At 66.9% G+C, this 15911-nt stretch overlaps 1 protein-coding gene across 2 annotated transcripts; it reads right to left on the bottom strand.

The window, feature by feature from the left end:
• Nucleotides 1-2308: 2308 nt before the first annotated feature.
• VAMP2 (vesicle associated membrane protein 2) lies at nucleotides 2309-15363 on the bottom strand. 2 transcript variants are annotated; one of them, XM_078851026.1, is made up of 5 exons: nucleotides 15222-15363; nucleotides 9315-9432; nucleotides 9064-9222; nucleotides 7646-7697; nucleotides 2309-5575 (listed from the first exon to the last, which is right to left on the bottom strand). In XM_078851026.1, coding segments are annotated over exons 1-5 (348 nt in total). In that variant the 5' UTR covers nucleotides 15224-15363; the 3' UTR covers nucleotides 2309-5558. The 2 variants fall into 2 exon arrangements, with proteins under 2 accessions (XP_078707152.1, XP_078707151.1); XM_078851025.1 differs by lacking the exon at nucleotides 15222-15363 and adding an exon at nucleotides 13316-13335.
• Nucleotides 15364-15911: the final 548 nt, after the last annotated feature.

Raw genomic sequence — 15911 nt, 5'->3', positions numbered from 1 at the left:
TGCAGAATCAAGCAGGTGACAGAAATCGGGGCAAGCTGGTGCAGAATTCAGTGTGTACCACGCAAAAGTCAGGGAAATGCCGTGCAGAAATCAGGGGGCCTGGGTGCCAAATTCCGAAGGCGTGCCGTAGAAAGCGGAGGGGAGGTGGAGATTGGTTGCTGAGGCAGCGTTCAGAGCGGGCAAAGCAGAAATCGGTGGATTCTTCAAGCGCTTATTCGGGTGGAGCCCGCCCTGTGCCCATGAGATCAGGCTCTTTTGGCCAGCGGTGCCCGCTGTGCCCTTGCCCAGCTGTAGGCAAAGGGAAGAGCCGACCCAGCCAACCCCTCCGTCCCTTTTCATTGCCTGGAGCAAGGTGGCATTCAGCCCTGCCCGCCTAAGCCAGATGGGCAGGGCCCGTGGGGGGAGTTTGCCTTCTTGTCCAGCGTGGGGCACCGATGCCCAGCTGGGCTCACCTTTGCAGGGACATCAGGGCTCCCCCTGCCCTCGCTCTCTTGTGATCTGTGCCAGTTTAGTTAGCCGAGGGGTGAAAGGCTTTGGGCGGGGGACGCATTGCGGGGGGGGGGGGGGGGGCTGAGTGAAATGGATGGGTCTGTGCTAGCCAGTCGCTAGACTGCACCCCCCTCCCAGGGCCAGAACCCAGGAGTCCTGGCTCCCAGCCACAAGAGAGCCCGTGGCCGTGGGTGCTGCCCAGTGTCCCCCTGGGTTCCAGTTCCCAGCTCAGCACTGGAACCAGTCAAGGCTCCCTTGGTCCCAGCTGTAGCCAGGTGGGAATGGGGCTATGGCCCCGCCCCCTTTCTCTAGCAGTGGGGAAGGTCGCCCCCTGCTGGCAGGCCCTGGCACTCACCCAGCTCCACTGCGTGAGTGGGAGGCTTGGTTTTTAACAAGGTCAGTTGTGGGGAAGAGGAGCCAGGACTCCTGGGTTCTCTCCCCGGCTCTGGGAGGGGTGTGGGGGCCGGAGGGTTAGAGCAGGGGGGGCTGGGAGCCAGGACTCCTGGGTTCTCTCCCCGGCTCTGGGAGGGGAGTGGGGGCCGGAGGGTTAGAGCAGGGGGGGCTGGGAGCCAGGACTCCTGGGTTCTGTTATGAACTGGGCCAAACCTTGTTATGGGTTGAGTTAAAACCTCACTGAGATTGATAGGCATGAGGCCCCTGAAGCCAAACGCATTCCCGTGGGAGGGGGGGTTACGGGAAGGGCACCCCCCCCCCCAGCATCTGAGCGGGAGAAGAGGCTTGGGGCCGATTTTGGAAGAGCAGCACGCTGGAAGTGGAGGGCAGGTCCGAGAACGGCCGACGCCAGCTGGCCCTACGTCCAACCGGAATAGTCCCGGGACGCTGAGATTTCACTAGCCGCTTGGGTCAAAGCGGGACCAGGCCCCAATCCTGGCCCGGGGAGTGGGGGGCTAGTGATTGCGGGGAGGGAGGCGGCTGGACCTGGGTGTTCGGACTTTAGGGTTCTCCCCCTGGTTCTCAGAGGGTAGTGGGATTCGTGGCAGGAGGGGGTGCGGTGAATCTCAGACACTAACCCCCTTATTTCCAGAAATGGAAATAAGGGGGTTGTGTGGACAGAAGAGATGCAGCCACCTCTGGGGCGGGGCGGGGCGGCTGGTTATCCAGGGACCCCTCGCCCAGTGCTGATGTAACCACATATGTGGCAGGGCGGCTGGTTAGCCAGGGATCCCTCGCCCTGCACCAAGATGGAGCCACCTCTGGGGCGGGGCAGCTGGTTACCCAGGGACCCGTCTCCCAGCGCAGAGATGCAGCTACCTCCGGGGCGTGGCAGCTGGTTAGACAGGGACCAAGCACCAAGATGCAGCCACCTCTGGGGCAGGGCAGCCGGTTACCCAGGGACCCCTCGCCCAGCGCTGAGATGCACCCACCTCTGGGGCAGGGCAGCCGGTTACCCAGGGACCCCTCGCCCGGCGCTGAGATGCACCCACCTCTGGGGCAGGGCAGCCGGTTACGCAGGGACCCCTCGCCCGGTGCTGAGATGCACCCACCTCTGGGGCAGGGCAGCCGGTTACCCAGGGACCCCTCGCCCGGCGCTGAGATGCACCCACCTCTGGGGCAGGGCAGCCGGTTACCCAGGGACCCGTCGCCCGGCGCTGAGATGCACCCACCTCTGGGGCAGGGCAGCCGGTTACCCAGGGACCCGTCGCCCGGCGCTGAGATGCACCCACCTCTGGGGCAGGGCAGCCGGTTACCCAGGGACCCCTCGCCCGGAGCTGAGTTGTGGTCACCTCTGGGGCGACTGATTATCCAGGGCTCCCTCCCCAGGACGGATGGCAGCACAGACAGACGGACGGACAGCAGCTTGGGCTTTCTCCACAGGACATTTATTGTACATTTTCACAGCATAAAGTCACTCCCCGTTCCCTCCAGGGGGTGCCTCGCCCCCCGCCTGCTGCTGGGGAGTGCGTGGGGGGCAAGGCCGAACCCCCCCTCCCTCTAGCTAGGTCTAGGGGAATCCAGCCAGCTCTGCCCCCCCTCCACCCTCATCCCAGGTGTCTTTAGAATTAGGGGGCACTGGTCCCACCGTGGGGCACGGAGGACCCTGTGCCCCCAAAGCCGAGGGGCAGCAGTGACACCTGCCCCCCGGCCCAGGGAAAACACAGCCTGGGATTTGCCCCCCCCCACTCTCTGTTCCCCAGCAGTTCACAATCCACGCAGCCTGGTTGAAGGGACCCCCAGGGCACCCCGCTGCCAAGCCAGCCTCACAGGGGGCAGAGCCAGCCAGGTCCTTAGCGCCCACGTTCCCTCCAGATGGGGAGCAGAGGACCGCCAGGCTGCGCCCTCCAAAGCGGGCCTTGTAGGGGACCCCGCGCCAATGTCCCTCCAAGCTGGCGGGGGGGGGGCCCAATCCGCCCCCCCCAGCGAGCACTCGGCACGGAGAGACGTCATATCTCCTCAGTGGGTGTGTGTGTGGGGGGGGATCGTTCTGTAGGGGCTGGCGGGGGGAGGGGTCGTGCTATGGGGCTGTCTCGGAGCTGGGAGAGGTTTAGCGCTATGGGGCTAGCAGGGAAGGTTTAATGCTACAGATGACTGCCTCAAAGGGCTGGGGGAGAGGGACTGGGCAAGGTGGGGGTCACTCATCACAGGACACAGGGATACGTTGCAGAGCTGCTCAGGGATCGCCCCCTGCTGGCCACCAGGGAACCCCCCCCCCATTAGCGGGTGGGGGAGGGGAATGCCCCATCTGTGCCCACACTCTGGGGGAGGTGGGGTGGGGGGAAGGAGTCGCTGGCTCTGGGCTGTGACTGCTTCTCCCCCTCCCCGTGACAAGATTTATCCAGCCCCCCCCGCTACGGGATCACCGAGCCCCCCTGCCCCAGCCAGGCCTGGGCCCTGCTGCTGGGTGGGGGGGCTCTCTGGGGTCAGACAGACAGTTAATGGGGAGCCAGCCTGCCCCCTCTCTCCACCCCCAGAGGAGAGAAGCTGGAACCGCTGGGCCATGGGGGAGGGGTGGATTTAGGGGCTCCCCCCCTTTCCCCATGCAACCCCCACCCTAAGACTCTTAAAGGGCTTGGAGCTGGGGGTGTGACAACACTGCCCCCTCCCACACATGAGGTGTGGGGTAGGAAGAGCAACCCCCAGCCCCCCCCAAAGCCAGACTGCACTGTACAGATCCAGGAATGTTACAAAACCTCACAGGGTCAGGGAAGGGGGTGGATCGGGATGTGGGGGGGAGAAGAGGAAGGTAAAGACACTTATGACACCCCCCCTTTGCATGGTGTGAGATGCAGCCATCTCTGGGGCGGGGCGGCTGGTTATCCAGGGACCCCTCATCCAGTACGGAGATGCGGCCAGCTCTGGGGCAGGGTGATGGTTATCCAGGGACCCCTCATCCGGCACGGAGATGCGGCCATCTCTGGGGCGGGGCGCCTGGTTATCCAGGGACCCCTCATCCGGCACGGAGATGTGGCCAGCTCTGGGGCAGGGTGACGGTTATACAGGGACTCCTCATTCGGCACAGAGATGCGGCCAGCTCTGGGGCAGGGTGATGGTTATCCAGGGGCCCCTCATCCGGCACTGAGATACGGCCAGCTCTGGGGCAGGGTGATGGTTATCCAGGGACCCCTCATCCGGCACGGAGATGTGGCCAGCTCTGGGGCAGGGTGACGGTTATACAGGGACTCCTCATTCGGCACAGAGATGCGGCCAGCTCTGGGGCAGGGTGATGGTTATCCAGGGACCCCTCATCCGGCACGGAGATGTGGCCAGCTCTGGGGCAGGGTGATGGTTATCCAGGGACCCCTCATCCGGCACTGAGATGCGGCCAGCTCTGGGGCGGGGTAACGGTTATACAGGGACCCCTCATCCGGCACTGAGATGCAACCAGCTCTGGGGCGGGGTAACGGTTATACAGGGACCCCTCATCCGGCACTGAGATGCGGCCAGCTCTGGGGCGGGGCGGCTGGTTATCCCGGGACCCCTCGCCCGGCACTGAGATGTGGCCAGCTCTGGGATGGGGCAGCTGTTTATACAGGGACCCCTCCCCGGAGCGCTGAGATGCGGCCAGCTCTGGGGCGGGGTAACGGTTATACAGGGACCCCTCATCCGGCACTGAGATGCGGCCAGCTCTGGGGCGGGGCGGCTGGTTATCCCGGGACCCCTCACCCGGCACTGAGATGCGGCCAGCTCTGGGATGGGGCAGCTGTTTATACAGGGACCCCTCCCCGGAGCGCTGAGATGCGGCCAGCTCTGGGGCGGGGTAACGGTTATACAGGGACCCCTCATCCGGCACTGAGATGCGGCCAGCTCTGGGGCAGGGCGGCTGGTTATCCCGGGACCCCTCGCCCGGCACTGAGATGCGGCCAGCTCTGGGATGGGGCAGCTGTTTATACAGGGACCCCTCCCCGGAGCGCTGAGATGCGGCCAGCTCTGGGGCGGGGTAACGGTTATACAGGGACCCCTCATCCGGCACTGAGATGCGGCCAGCTCTGGGGCAGGACGGCTGGTTATCCCGGGACCCCTCGCCCGGCACTGAGATGCGGCCAGCTCTGGGATGGGGCAGCTGTTTATACAGGGACCCCTCCCCGGAGCGCTGAGATGCGGCCAGCTCTGGAGTGGGGCAGCTCTTTATACAGGGGCCGAGACAGCCAAGCCGGGGGACCCGGCTCTCGCGTTGCTCGGCATCGCTCTGAAAGGGCGGGGGGGGGGGGGCGCTTGAGTTTCTCAGGCTTCTGGGTTCCCCCTATTTTACTTTTTTGGGGTGGGGGTGGGGGGGGATTGGTCCTTAAAATATTTCAATTAAATCAGTAGACACTGAAAACACTGGTGGGGAGCAGGTATTGGGGGTGGGGTCCATGACAGCTGTAAATCTAGTAATAAATCTACAAACAGACAAAATATAGAATATGTATAAATAAGTTAGCCTATATACAGGACGGCCATACGCACCGCAACACAGACACACATGCCACGGGGGGGCCCGGGGGAGAAGGGGGGGGAGGCTGGAAGATATGGCTGACATCATGGGAGGGGGGGGTCGCAGCCCCTCGCGCCTCTCCCGGCCGCAGCTCCTTTGGGGGGAGGGAGGGGGGGCTTTGGCTTCCGAGGGTCCATTAAGTGCTGAAGTAAACTGGAAAGGAAAGAGAGACGGGAGCAGAGGGGAGTTAGTTTAAGATGCGGCCGCCTCTGGGGCGGGGCGGTGGGTGACCCAGGGACCCCTCGCCCGGTGCTGAGATGTGGCCACCTCTGGGGCGGGGTGGCTGGTTACCCAGGGACCCCTTGGCTGATGCCGAAATGCGGCCACCTCTGGGGCAGGGCGGCTGGTGACCCAGGGACCCCTCGCCTGGCGCTGAGATGCGGCCACCTCTGGGGCGGGGCGGCGGGTGACCCAGGGACCCCTCGCCCGGCGCTGAGATGCGGCCACCTCTGGGGCGGGGTGGCTGGTGACCCAGGGACCCCTCGCCCGGTGCTGAGATGCGGCCACCTCTGGGGCGGGGTGGCTGGTGACCCAGGGACCCCTCGCCCGGCGCTGAGATGCGGCCACCTCTGGGGCGGGGTGGCTGGTGACCCAGGGACCCCTCGCCCGGCGCTGAGATGCGGCCACCTCTGGGGCGGGGCGGCGGGTGACCCAGGGACCCCTCGCCCGGTGCTGAGATGCGGCCACCTCTGGGGCGGGGCGGCTGGTTACCCAGGGACCCCTTGGCTGATGCCGAAATGCGGCCACCTCTGGGGCGGGGCGGCTGGTGACCCAGGGACCCCTCACCCGGCGCTGAGATGCGGCCACCTCTGGGGCGGGGCGGCTGGTGACCCAGGGACCCCTCGCCCGGCGCCGAGATGCGGCCACCTCTGGGGCAGGGCGGCGGGTGACCCAGGGCCCCCTCGCCCGGCGCCGAGATGCGCCCACCTCTGGGGCGGGGCGGCGGGTGACCCAGGGACCCCTCGCCCGGCGCTGAGATGCGGCCACCTCTGGGGCGGGGCGGCTGGTGACCCAGGGACTCCTCGCCCGGTGCTGAAATGCGGCCACCTCTGGGGTGGGGCAGCTGGTTACCCAGGGACCCCTCGCCCGGCACTGAGATGCGGCCACCTCTGGGGCGGGGCGGCTGGTGACCCAGGGACTCCTCGCCCGGTGCTGAAATGCGGCCACCTCTGGGGTGGGGCAGCTGGTTACCCAGGGACCCCTTGCCCAGCGCTGAGATGCAGCCAGTTCTGGGGACCCAGGACAGCCTAAGAGCCCTACAGGAAGCAGCACAGTTTAGGACAGGAACTGAGGCTTTCTTCACAGCAAAGAGGAAGTCTCCCGGTTTATCTCAAGTGAGTGTTAACCCTGGAACCTAATGGTGGCGGTGGATGTTGCCATGTCTATGGATGGGAGAGGGAGCTAGTGGCATTTGGAGATGGGACATTTCTCTTGCTTCATTCAAATGGGTGCCCCAAAAATACAGAAGGGGCTCCGGGGGAAGAATAGCGTGTGGGGGGGACCCAGCAGACTGCAGCAGCTGGAGAAGGGGAAGTCCAGGGAGCGAGGGAAGGAAATTTCAGGCCATCCGGGTCTAACTTGGCTCCTTTGTGCTAAGGCTACTTGCCACCATGTGGACGGGGCGACAGAAAGCCACGCCCCTTCCCAATAACCCTTCTCCTGTTTCACCCCACAGCGTCCAGCTGCAGTTGTGGGCGGGGCCTCACAAGCCACACCCCTTCCCAATAACCCCGTGCCTGTTTCATTGCAGTAGGATGGGTGGCTGGGGGCAGGGCCAAAGAAAGCTGCACCCCCTCGAAGATCTTATTTCTGCACTATTGGCTGGACCCTGTAGGTGCAGCAGTGGGCGGGGCCTGTGGGGTGAAAAAAAAGCTCCACCCCTTTTATTTCTGTACTAAGGGGAGCCTGGTGGGTCTCTGGGTAGGTGGGGCTAAGGGAAGCCACACCCCTTCCCATCATCCTTCACAGCAGTTTCCTCTCAGTATTGCAGGTGTGATGGTGGGCGGGTCCAAGGAAAGCCACGCCCCTTCCAGCAACCCTTCCCTGCCATCTTGAGGGGTGGCTGTGGGCGGGGCCAGTCTGTGGGTGGGGCCAAAGGCAGCCCCACCTCCTTGCTGCCACACCCCCATGAAAGGTGCCTAGCTGCCTCTCCCATATCCCAAGGGGGTGGGGGTCACATGCTGCCCCGACACGCCCCCGCCCCCCCCACCAGCCCCCACTCACCAATGATAATGATCAGGATGATGGCGCATATCACCCCCAGGATAATCATCATCTGTGGGGAGAGAGGCCGTGAGCGTCAGGGGAAGGTGGGGGGCAGGGGCTTGGGGCCAGGAGGGGAGCCATGGGGAAGGGTAGGGGGTCAGAGGGAGCCAGGAAGGGCAGCTATGGGGCAGAGAGTGGCAGGGATGAGGGTGTCAGGGGGCTGCGGGGGAGACGGGAGATCAGCGGGGCCACGGGGAGGGGTCGGGGCAGCGGGGGGAGATGGGGGGCTGCAGGGAGGATGGGGGGGCTGCGGGGGGAACGGCGGGCCACAGGGGGAATGGGGGGCTGTGCGGGGAGGGCGGCCACAGGGGGCTGTGGGGGGGAACGGGAGGCTGCGGGGAGGGGGGGCTGTGAGGGGGTGTCGGGAGACGGGGGATGTGGGGGGAGGGAACGGGATCCGCGGGGGGAAATGGGGGTCCACGGGGGAGACAGGGGTTGTGGGGGGGGGAACGGGAGGCTGGGGGGGGGTTGTCGGGAGACAGGGGGTTGCGGGGGGAAATGGGAGGCCACAGGGAGGGGGGGCTGTGAGGGGGTGTCGGGAGACGGGGGATGTGGGGGGAGGGAACGGGATCCGCGGGGGGAAATGGGGGTCCACGGGGGAGACAGGGGTTGTGGGGGGGGGGGAACGGGGTCCGCGGCGGGGGGGTGTGTCGACAGGGGGGCTGTGGGGAGGAACGGGAGGCCGCGGGGAGGGGGGCTGTGAGGGGGTGTCGGGAGACGGGGGGAGATGGGGGGCCGTGGGGGGAGATGGGGGGGAGACGGGGGGAACCGAAGGCTGCGGTTGGGAACGGGGGGCCGTGGGGGGATGGGGGGGCTGCGGGGGGAACAGGAGGCTGCGGGGGGGGGGTGTCGACAGACAGGGGGGCTGTGGGGAGGAACGGGAGGCCGCGGGGAGGGGGGGCTGTGAGGGGGTGTCGGGAGACGGGGGGAGATGGGGGGCCGTGGGGGGAGATGGGGGGGAGACGGGGGGAACCGAAGGCTGCGGTTGGGAACGGGGGGCCGTGGGGGGATGGGGGGGCTGCGGGGGGAACAGGAGGCTGCGGGGGGGGTGTTGACAGACAGGGGGGCTGTGGGGAGGGGGGGCTGTGAGGGGGTGTCGGGAGACGGGGGATGTGGGGGGAGGGAACGGGATCCGCGGGGGGAAATGGGGGTCCACGGGGGAGACAGGGGTTGTGGGGGGGGGGGGGGAACGGGAGGCTGGGGGGGGGTTGTCGGGAGACAGGGGGCTGGGGGGGGAAATGGGAGGCCGCAGGGAGGGGGGGCTGTGAGGGGGTGTCGGGAGACGAGGGAAACAGGGGGCCGCAGGGGGAACGGGGGGGAGACGGGGGGCCGCGGGGGGAACGGGGGGGAGACGGGGGGCCGTGGGGGGGCCGCACCTTGAGGTTCTTCCACCAGTACTTGCGCTTCAGCTTGGCGGCGCTGGTCTCGAACTGGGAGGCGCCGGCCTGCAGGGCGTCGGCCCGGTCGTCCAGCTCCGACAGCTTCTGGTCCCGCTCCAGCACCTTGTCCACGTTCACCCGCATGATGTCAACCACCTGGGGGGCGGGGGGGGGAGTCAGACACGGGGGGCCCCGCCCGCGGAAGGGACCCAGGCGTCCGGAGGCCGCCCGCCACCCCCCACGCTCACCTCGTCCACCTGGGCTTGGGTCTGCTGCAGCCTCCGGTTGCTGGTGAGGTTGGGGGGCGGTGGGGGGGGGCCACCCCCTTCTCCTCCGGCGGCAGGGGGGGCGGCGGCGGGGGCCGACCTGGGGGGGGGGCAGAGGGCAAAGGTCACGGTGACCCCGCGAGGGGGAAACAGCCCCGAACACGGCCAGCCACAGCGGGCGCTGCCCCCGGTCCCGCCCCATAGCACCCCGTTGCCCTTCAATCCTGCCCCATAGCTCCCCTCTGCGCTGCCAGCAACCCTCAATCCCGCCCCATAGCTCCTCATTCCAGCCCCATAGCACCCCATTGCCCTTCAATCCTGCCCCATAGCCCCCCTCCGCGCTGCCAGCAACCCTCAATCCCGCCCCATAGCCGCTCAATCCTGCCCATAGCCCCCTCTGCGCTGCCAGCGCCCCTCAATCCCACCCCATAGCCCCTCATTCCAGCCCCATAGCACCCCGTTGCCCTTCAATCCTGCCCCATAGCCCCCCTCCGTGCTGCCAGCAACCCTCAATCCCGCCCCATAGCTGCTCAATCCTGCCCCATAGCCCCCTCTGCACTGCCAGCAACCCTCAATCCCACCCCATAGCCGCTCAATCCTGCCCCATAGCCCCCCTCTGCGCTGCCAGCACCCCTCGATCCCACCCCATAGCCCCTCATTCCAGCCCCATAGCACCCCGTTGCCCTTCAATCCTGCCCCATAGCCCCCCTCTGCGCTGCCAGCAACCCTCAATCCCGCCCCATAGCCGCTCAATCCTGCCCCATAGCCCCCTCTGCGCTGCCAGCGCCCCTCAATCCCACCCCATAGCCCCTCATTCCAGCCCCATAGCACCCCGTTGCCCTTCAATCCCGCCCCATAGCCCCTCCCTCCTGCCACATAGTGCCCCACTGCCCCTCAATCCCACCCCATAGATGCCCCCCACTCCTGAACTGCCAGTACCCCAAAATCTTGCCCCGTAGCCAGCCTCTCCCCGCAGCCCCCCCAGCTCCTTGGGTGCCCCTCTATCCTGGTTCTTTGGGCAGGGGGGCTGTGGGGCATTGCTGGGGCAGCACCGGGGAATGAACCCCTAGAACTGATCCCCACCTGCAGGGGTAGGCTGCGATCAGCTGGGAAACGACCAAGTGCCGTGCCGGGGAGAGAGCAAACGGGGACTGCACTGGGGAGGGCTCTGGGAGGGGAGTGGGATCCAGTGGTGAGAGCAGGTGGGCTGGGAGCCAGGACTCCTGGGTTCTCTCCCCAGCTCTGGGAAGGGAGTGGGGGCTGGTGGGTTCGAGCAGGGGGGGCTGGGAGCCAGGACTCCTGGGTTCTCTCCCCAGCTCTGGGAAGGGAGTGGGGGCTGGTGGGTTCGAGCAGGGGGGGCTGGGAGCCAGGACTCCTGGGTTCTCTCCCCAGCTCTGGGAGCGGAGTGGGATCCAGTGGTTAGAGCAGGTGGGCTGGGAGCCAGGACTCCTGGGTTCTCTCCCCAGCTCTGGGAGGGGAGTGGGGGCTGGTGGGTTCGAGCAGGGGGGGCTGGGAGCCAGGACTCCTGGGTTCTCTCCCCAGCTCTGGGAGGGAAGTGGGAGCTGGTGGGTTAGAGCAGTGGGGGCTGGGAGCCAGGACTCCTGGGTTCTCGGAGGGGAGTGGGGGTGAGTGGTCAGAGCAAGGAGGAGGGGACTGGGAGCCAAGATTCAACTTCCAGAAGGGACAGGACCACCAGACCATCCGCAGAGAACTCCCCCCGCCCCGGGGCCGTGTTTCCGGGGAGCCGGGATGGGATTTGCCCCGGCTGCGGCGTGGGTTAGCCCGTGACCGGCCCCTGCTTCCAGCGCGGGCGGCAGGGCCGGGGGGCAGCTTTTCAAAAGGACGCCGGAGCGCGGGGCAGAGACAAGCCCCAGAACCGAGCCGAGGGCCGGAGCAAGCGGGGATGCGGCTCCATCTGGGGAGCGGCCCGGGGAGAAAACCCCGGGGGCGCCGGACAGGATCGGGTCCCGGTGTTTAACTGGGGGGAAAGGGACCCTTGCAACAAGCTGCCCGGGGTTGGGGGAGTGGGGGGCACGGTCCGGCGTTGGGGGCTCGGATCCGGCCGGGTGGGTGCTTTAGCCAAACCCAAGTTACTGGCCTCCAGCCAGGGGGAGATTCTCTGGCCTGGGTGATCCAGGAGGTCGGCTCCCAGCTCCCCCTGCCCGGCTCCAACCTCTAGCCCCCACTCCCCTCCCAGAGCCAGGGAGAGAACCCAGGAGTCCTGGCTCCCAGCCCCCCTGCTCTAACCTCTAGCCCCCACTCCCCTCCGGAGCCAGGGAGAGAACCCAGGAGTCCTGGCTCCCAGCCCCTCTGCTCTAACCACAAGCCCCCACTCCCCTCCCAGAGCCAGGGAGAGAACCCAGGAGTCCTGGCTCCCAGCCCCCCTGCTCTAACCTCTAGCCCCCACTCCCCTCCCGGAGCCAGGGAGAGAACCCAGGAGTCCTGGCTCCCAGCCCCTCTGCTCTAACCTCTAGCCCCCACTCCCCTCCTGGAGCCGGGGAGAGAACCCAGGAGTCCTGGCTCCCAGCCCCTCTGCTCTAACCACCAGCCTCCACTCCCCTCCCAGAGCCAGGGAGAGAACCCAGGAGTCCTGGCTCCCAGCCCCCCTGCTCTAACCTCTAGCCCCCACTCCCCTCCTGGAGCCGGGGAGAGAACCCAGGAGTCCTGGCTCCCAGCCCCCCTGCTCTAACCCACCAGCCCCCACTCCCCTCCCGGAGCCGGGGAGAGAACCCAGGAGTCCTGGCTCCCAGCCCCCCTGCTCTAACCTCTAGCCCCCACTCCCCTCCAGAGCCAGGGAGAGGACCCAGGAGTCCTGGTGCCAGCCCCCGCACTCCATAGCATGTGCGGAGGGAAATTCTCTCTGGTTTATACTGTACTAAGGTTTTTTCGTTGTGTTAAACGCCCCAGCTCCAGACACCGTCCTACAGAGATGCGTGTGCAGGACCCCCCCGCCCCGGGGCCCTAGAGCGTCCCTGGGGGGCGTGTGCAGACCCCCCTCCCGGGGCCCTAGAGCTTCCGTGGGCAGAGAATCCCCGGCTGTAGGGGGCTGAGGTCACCGGGAGAGGGGCAGGCAGCTGCCCCTCCTAGAGAAGGGGTTTGGGGGCAGTGAGATCGGCCATTCCCCTTCCCCTTCCCCAACACGCACACAGCTCCTGGGGGGCCCCAAAACAGGCACGGCCGCCCCCCCCCCCCCCCCGCCATCACACAGCCAAAGACCCACAGCAGCCCTGCTGCTCGTCCACTGCAGGCCAGGGAGGGACCCCGGAGCCAGGACGCCTGGGTTCTCTCCTGGCTTGTGGGGGAAGAAGGGGCTGGTGGGTTTGGGGCTGGGAGCCAGGACTCCTGGGTTCTAACCCCAGCTCTGGGAGGGGAGGGGGGTCTGAGTTGGGGAGGGGTAGGACCACAGTCTTGCCCTGCCCCAATGCCCCTCCAACATACCCAGGGCCCTGCCAGCCCCACATCCCAACCCCCACGCCCCACTACTGCCCTGTCCTCCATCCACTCCCCAACCAGCCCTCCAGCCCCACATTCCCCCCCACACACTGCTGCCCTGTCCTCCATTGCTCCCACCCCCCAGCCCCACATCCTACCCCCCCAAACCCTACCACCTGCCCTGTCCTCCCTCCATCCCCCAACCCGCCCCCCGGCCTACCCCACCACACCCTACTGCTGTCCTATCCTCCATCCATCCCCCAACCCGCCCTCCAGCCCCACATCCCACCCCCTCACACCCCACTGCTGCTGTCTTCCATCCACCCCCAACCCGCCCAATAGCCTCACATCCCCCGCCACACTGCTGCCTTGTCCTCCATCCCTCCCACCCCCCAGCCCCACATCCCACCCCGCCCAAACCCCACCACCTGCCCTGTCCTCCCCCCATCCCCAACCCGCCCCCATCCTACCCCATCACACACCCCACTGCTGCCCTGTCCTCCCTCCATCCCCCAGCCCGTCCCACATCCTACCCCCCCAACCCGGCTCACTCCATTCTCCGTCTGTTTCTTCGTGACCTTCCCGTCTCCTCTAAAAATAAAAAACGACGCCCCCCCCCCCCCGAAACGATCCCGGCCGGTGGGGGGCTGGGCTACAACTGGCCACAAGGCCTCCGCATCGGAGGCTGGGGGGCGCTGGAGAACTGCCGCCCCCCCCCCCCCGGAAAGCAAAACATGTGTGGGGGTGGGGTACGGGGGGAGAGCCGGGCTGCCAATGGGCAGCCATGTTCAGCGTCATCCTGCCACCGGAGCTAAAAATACCCGGCAGGAGAAATGGGGGACGCAGCCCCCCCACCCCAGATCCCCATATTGGGCAGGGCTCCGATGCCCCCTGTCTATGGGGGAGCACTGGGGGGTACCCCTGCATGACATGGTGGGGGGGGGGGGATTTCAGCTGCCCAGGTCTGCTGGGGCAGGGGGGAAGAGATGGGATGATGCTCCTGCCGCCCATCCCTGGCTCCCGGCCCCCATTCCCCTCTCCCTCTGCCCCCCACCCCCAGCTCCTGCCCCCCATCCTCCTCTCCCTCTGTTCCCCATCCTAGGGTTCTGCTCCCATTCCCCTCTCCCTCTGCTCCCCATCCCAGGATCCCACCCCCCATCCTCCTCTCCCTCTGCCCTCCATCCACGGCTCCTGCCCCCCATCCTCCTCTCCCTCTGCTCCCCATCCTAGGGTTCTGCCCCCCATTTCCCTCTGCTCCCCATCCAAGGCTACCCTCCCATGCCAGGCTCCCGCTCCCCTCCCTCAGTCCCCCCACAAGACTCCCGCCCCCCCCCGACAAGCCCCTGCCCCCAAATCTCCCTCTTCCCCCCCATCCCAGGCTCCCCCCATAGCCCTATGTCCCTCTCCCTCATTCTTCTCTCTCCAGCCTCTTGGCCCCCACCGCGGAGGAGCAATGCAGCCCTCCCCCTGCCCCTTTGCAGGGGTCCCCCAACCCAGCCCCCTGGCACCCACTTTCCTTCGTGCATGGCAGGGAACGCAGCCAGGGGCACGCCGGTCCTTTCTGTGCAACCGGGCTTTGCTGGCGCGGGTGCCAACGGGTGTGATCGGACCCCCCCACGGGTGGAGCAGGAAGATTGCGGCTAGCTGATGCATTGGGGCGGGGGGGGGGGGTTAATGCAAGCAGAGGTGCATTGCAAGATATCGATCTCCTTGCTATCGATCCCCTAGTCCCGTCCCTGCCCTTGCCCGGCTGCACCCAGCCCCGGGGGCCCCTGGCTTTTGGGAATAAGCCCCCCAAATGGGGAAAAGGGCAAGGAAATCACCCGGGGCGATGCAGCCCGGGCATCATCCCGCACCAAAGCCTATTCTTCTCCTTGCCCTGAGGATGCCTCTACCCTGCCTCACGGAGCCATCCATTGGGAGCGTGGATGAGCCCCCTTCCCTTGACAGGGGAACCCCGGACCTTGCGTGCACCCCGCTTTATGCAGCCTAGGGAGCATTGCACGCTATTTATCTCCTTGCATTGAGCACACCCCAACCTTGGCTTTACCGAGCTCATCCATTGGGAGGGTGCACAAGCTACCATCCCCTGCGGGGACGGGGGGGAACCCCGGATCTTGCATGCACCCCGCTTTACGCAGCCTGGCGAGCATTGCACGCTATTTACCGCCTTGCACCCATCCATTGGGAGGGTGGATGAGCCCCCTTTCCCTGCGGGGGCGGCGGAAGGGCCCGGATCTCGCATCCCCCCGGCTTTATGCAGCCCGCGGAGCACTGCACGCCCTTTACCGCCTTGCATTGAGCAGCCCCCTGCCCCCCGTTTTGCTGAGCCCCGGGGTCGGCGGAGCGCCCAGCCCCTGCGGGGGCGCGGGGAGCCCGGCTCTGGCATGCACCCGAGGCGATGCAGCCCGGGGACCATTGCACGCTGCTCCCCTTCTTGCATCGGGGGCTACTCACATGTCGGGGGCGGCGGCGGCGCGGGCCGGGGTCTGCGGCGGGGCGGGCGCTCGGCGAGTGGCGCGGGTCCCTGAGCCGAGCGGGGAAGATGGCGGCCGGGCTGGCGCATCCGGGCACCTGGGCGGGTGAGGGGCGGGGGCCAGGAGGGGGAGCGGCTGGACCCGAAGCCCCTGCAATCAGCGGGGGGGCGGGGCCACATGGGAGGGGGCGGGGCAATCCAGGGGCCGATGAAGGGGGAGGGGCAGCAAAGGGGGCAGATAACGCTGGGGGCAGAGAAAGAGTGAGAAAGGGTCATGGGGCAACAAGGGGGGGGAGACCAGGGAGATGGGGGCAAATAAAGGGAGGGGGCAACAGGGGACCAAGAAAGGGCCTTGTCCGTCCTATTCTACCCCTCCTCCCCCCCAGGACAGGTGAGATGCTGGGATGGAGGGCAGAAGGTGCCCGGCCCCCTGTAGCCGTGGGGCTGGGTCAGTCCCCTACACACAGGCGAGGCCAGAGGGATCCCCCCCACCCCGAGCTGAGGCTGAGTGGAGGAGATGGGGCAAGCGGTGGGTGAGAAGAGGCTCTGCCCCCCAAGTCAGCAGGCAGGGGCATGGGGCACTGTCTGGTGGGCGAGTCCCTGCGAGGGCTGGGGGGCCAGGCAGCCAAGGGCACCGGGGAGAGGGCCCCAGCAATGGCTGTATTTCAGGG

Source organism: Lepidochelys kempii, chromosome 28 (assembly GCF_965140285.1).
Source record: "Lepidochelys kempii isolate rLepKem1 chromosome 28, rLepKem1.hap1, whole genome shotgun sequence".
In the NCBI taxonomy this organism is placed as follows: Eukaryota; Metazoa; Chordata; order Testudines; family Cheloniidae; genus Lepidochelys; species Lepidochelys kempii.
The sequence above is the reverse complement of the archived record's forward strand: the minus strand, read 5'-3'. Positions and strand labels throughout refer to the sequence as shown.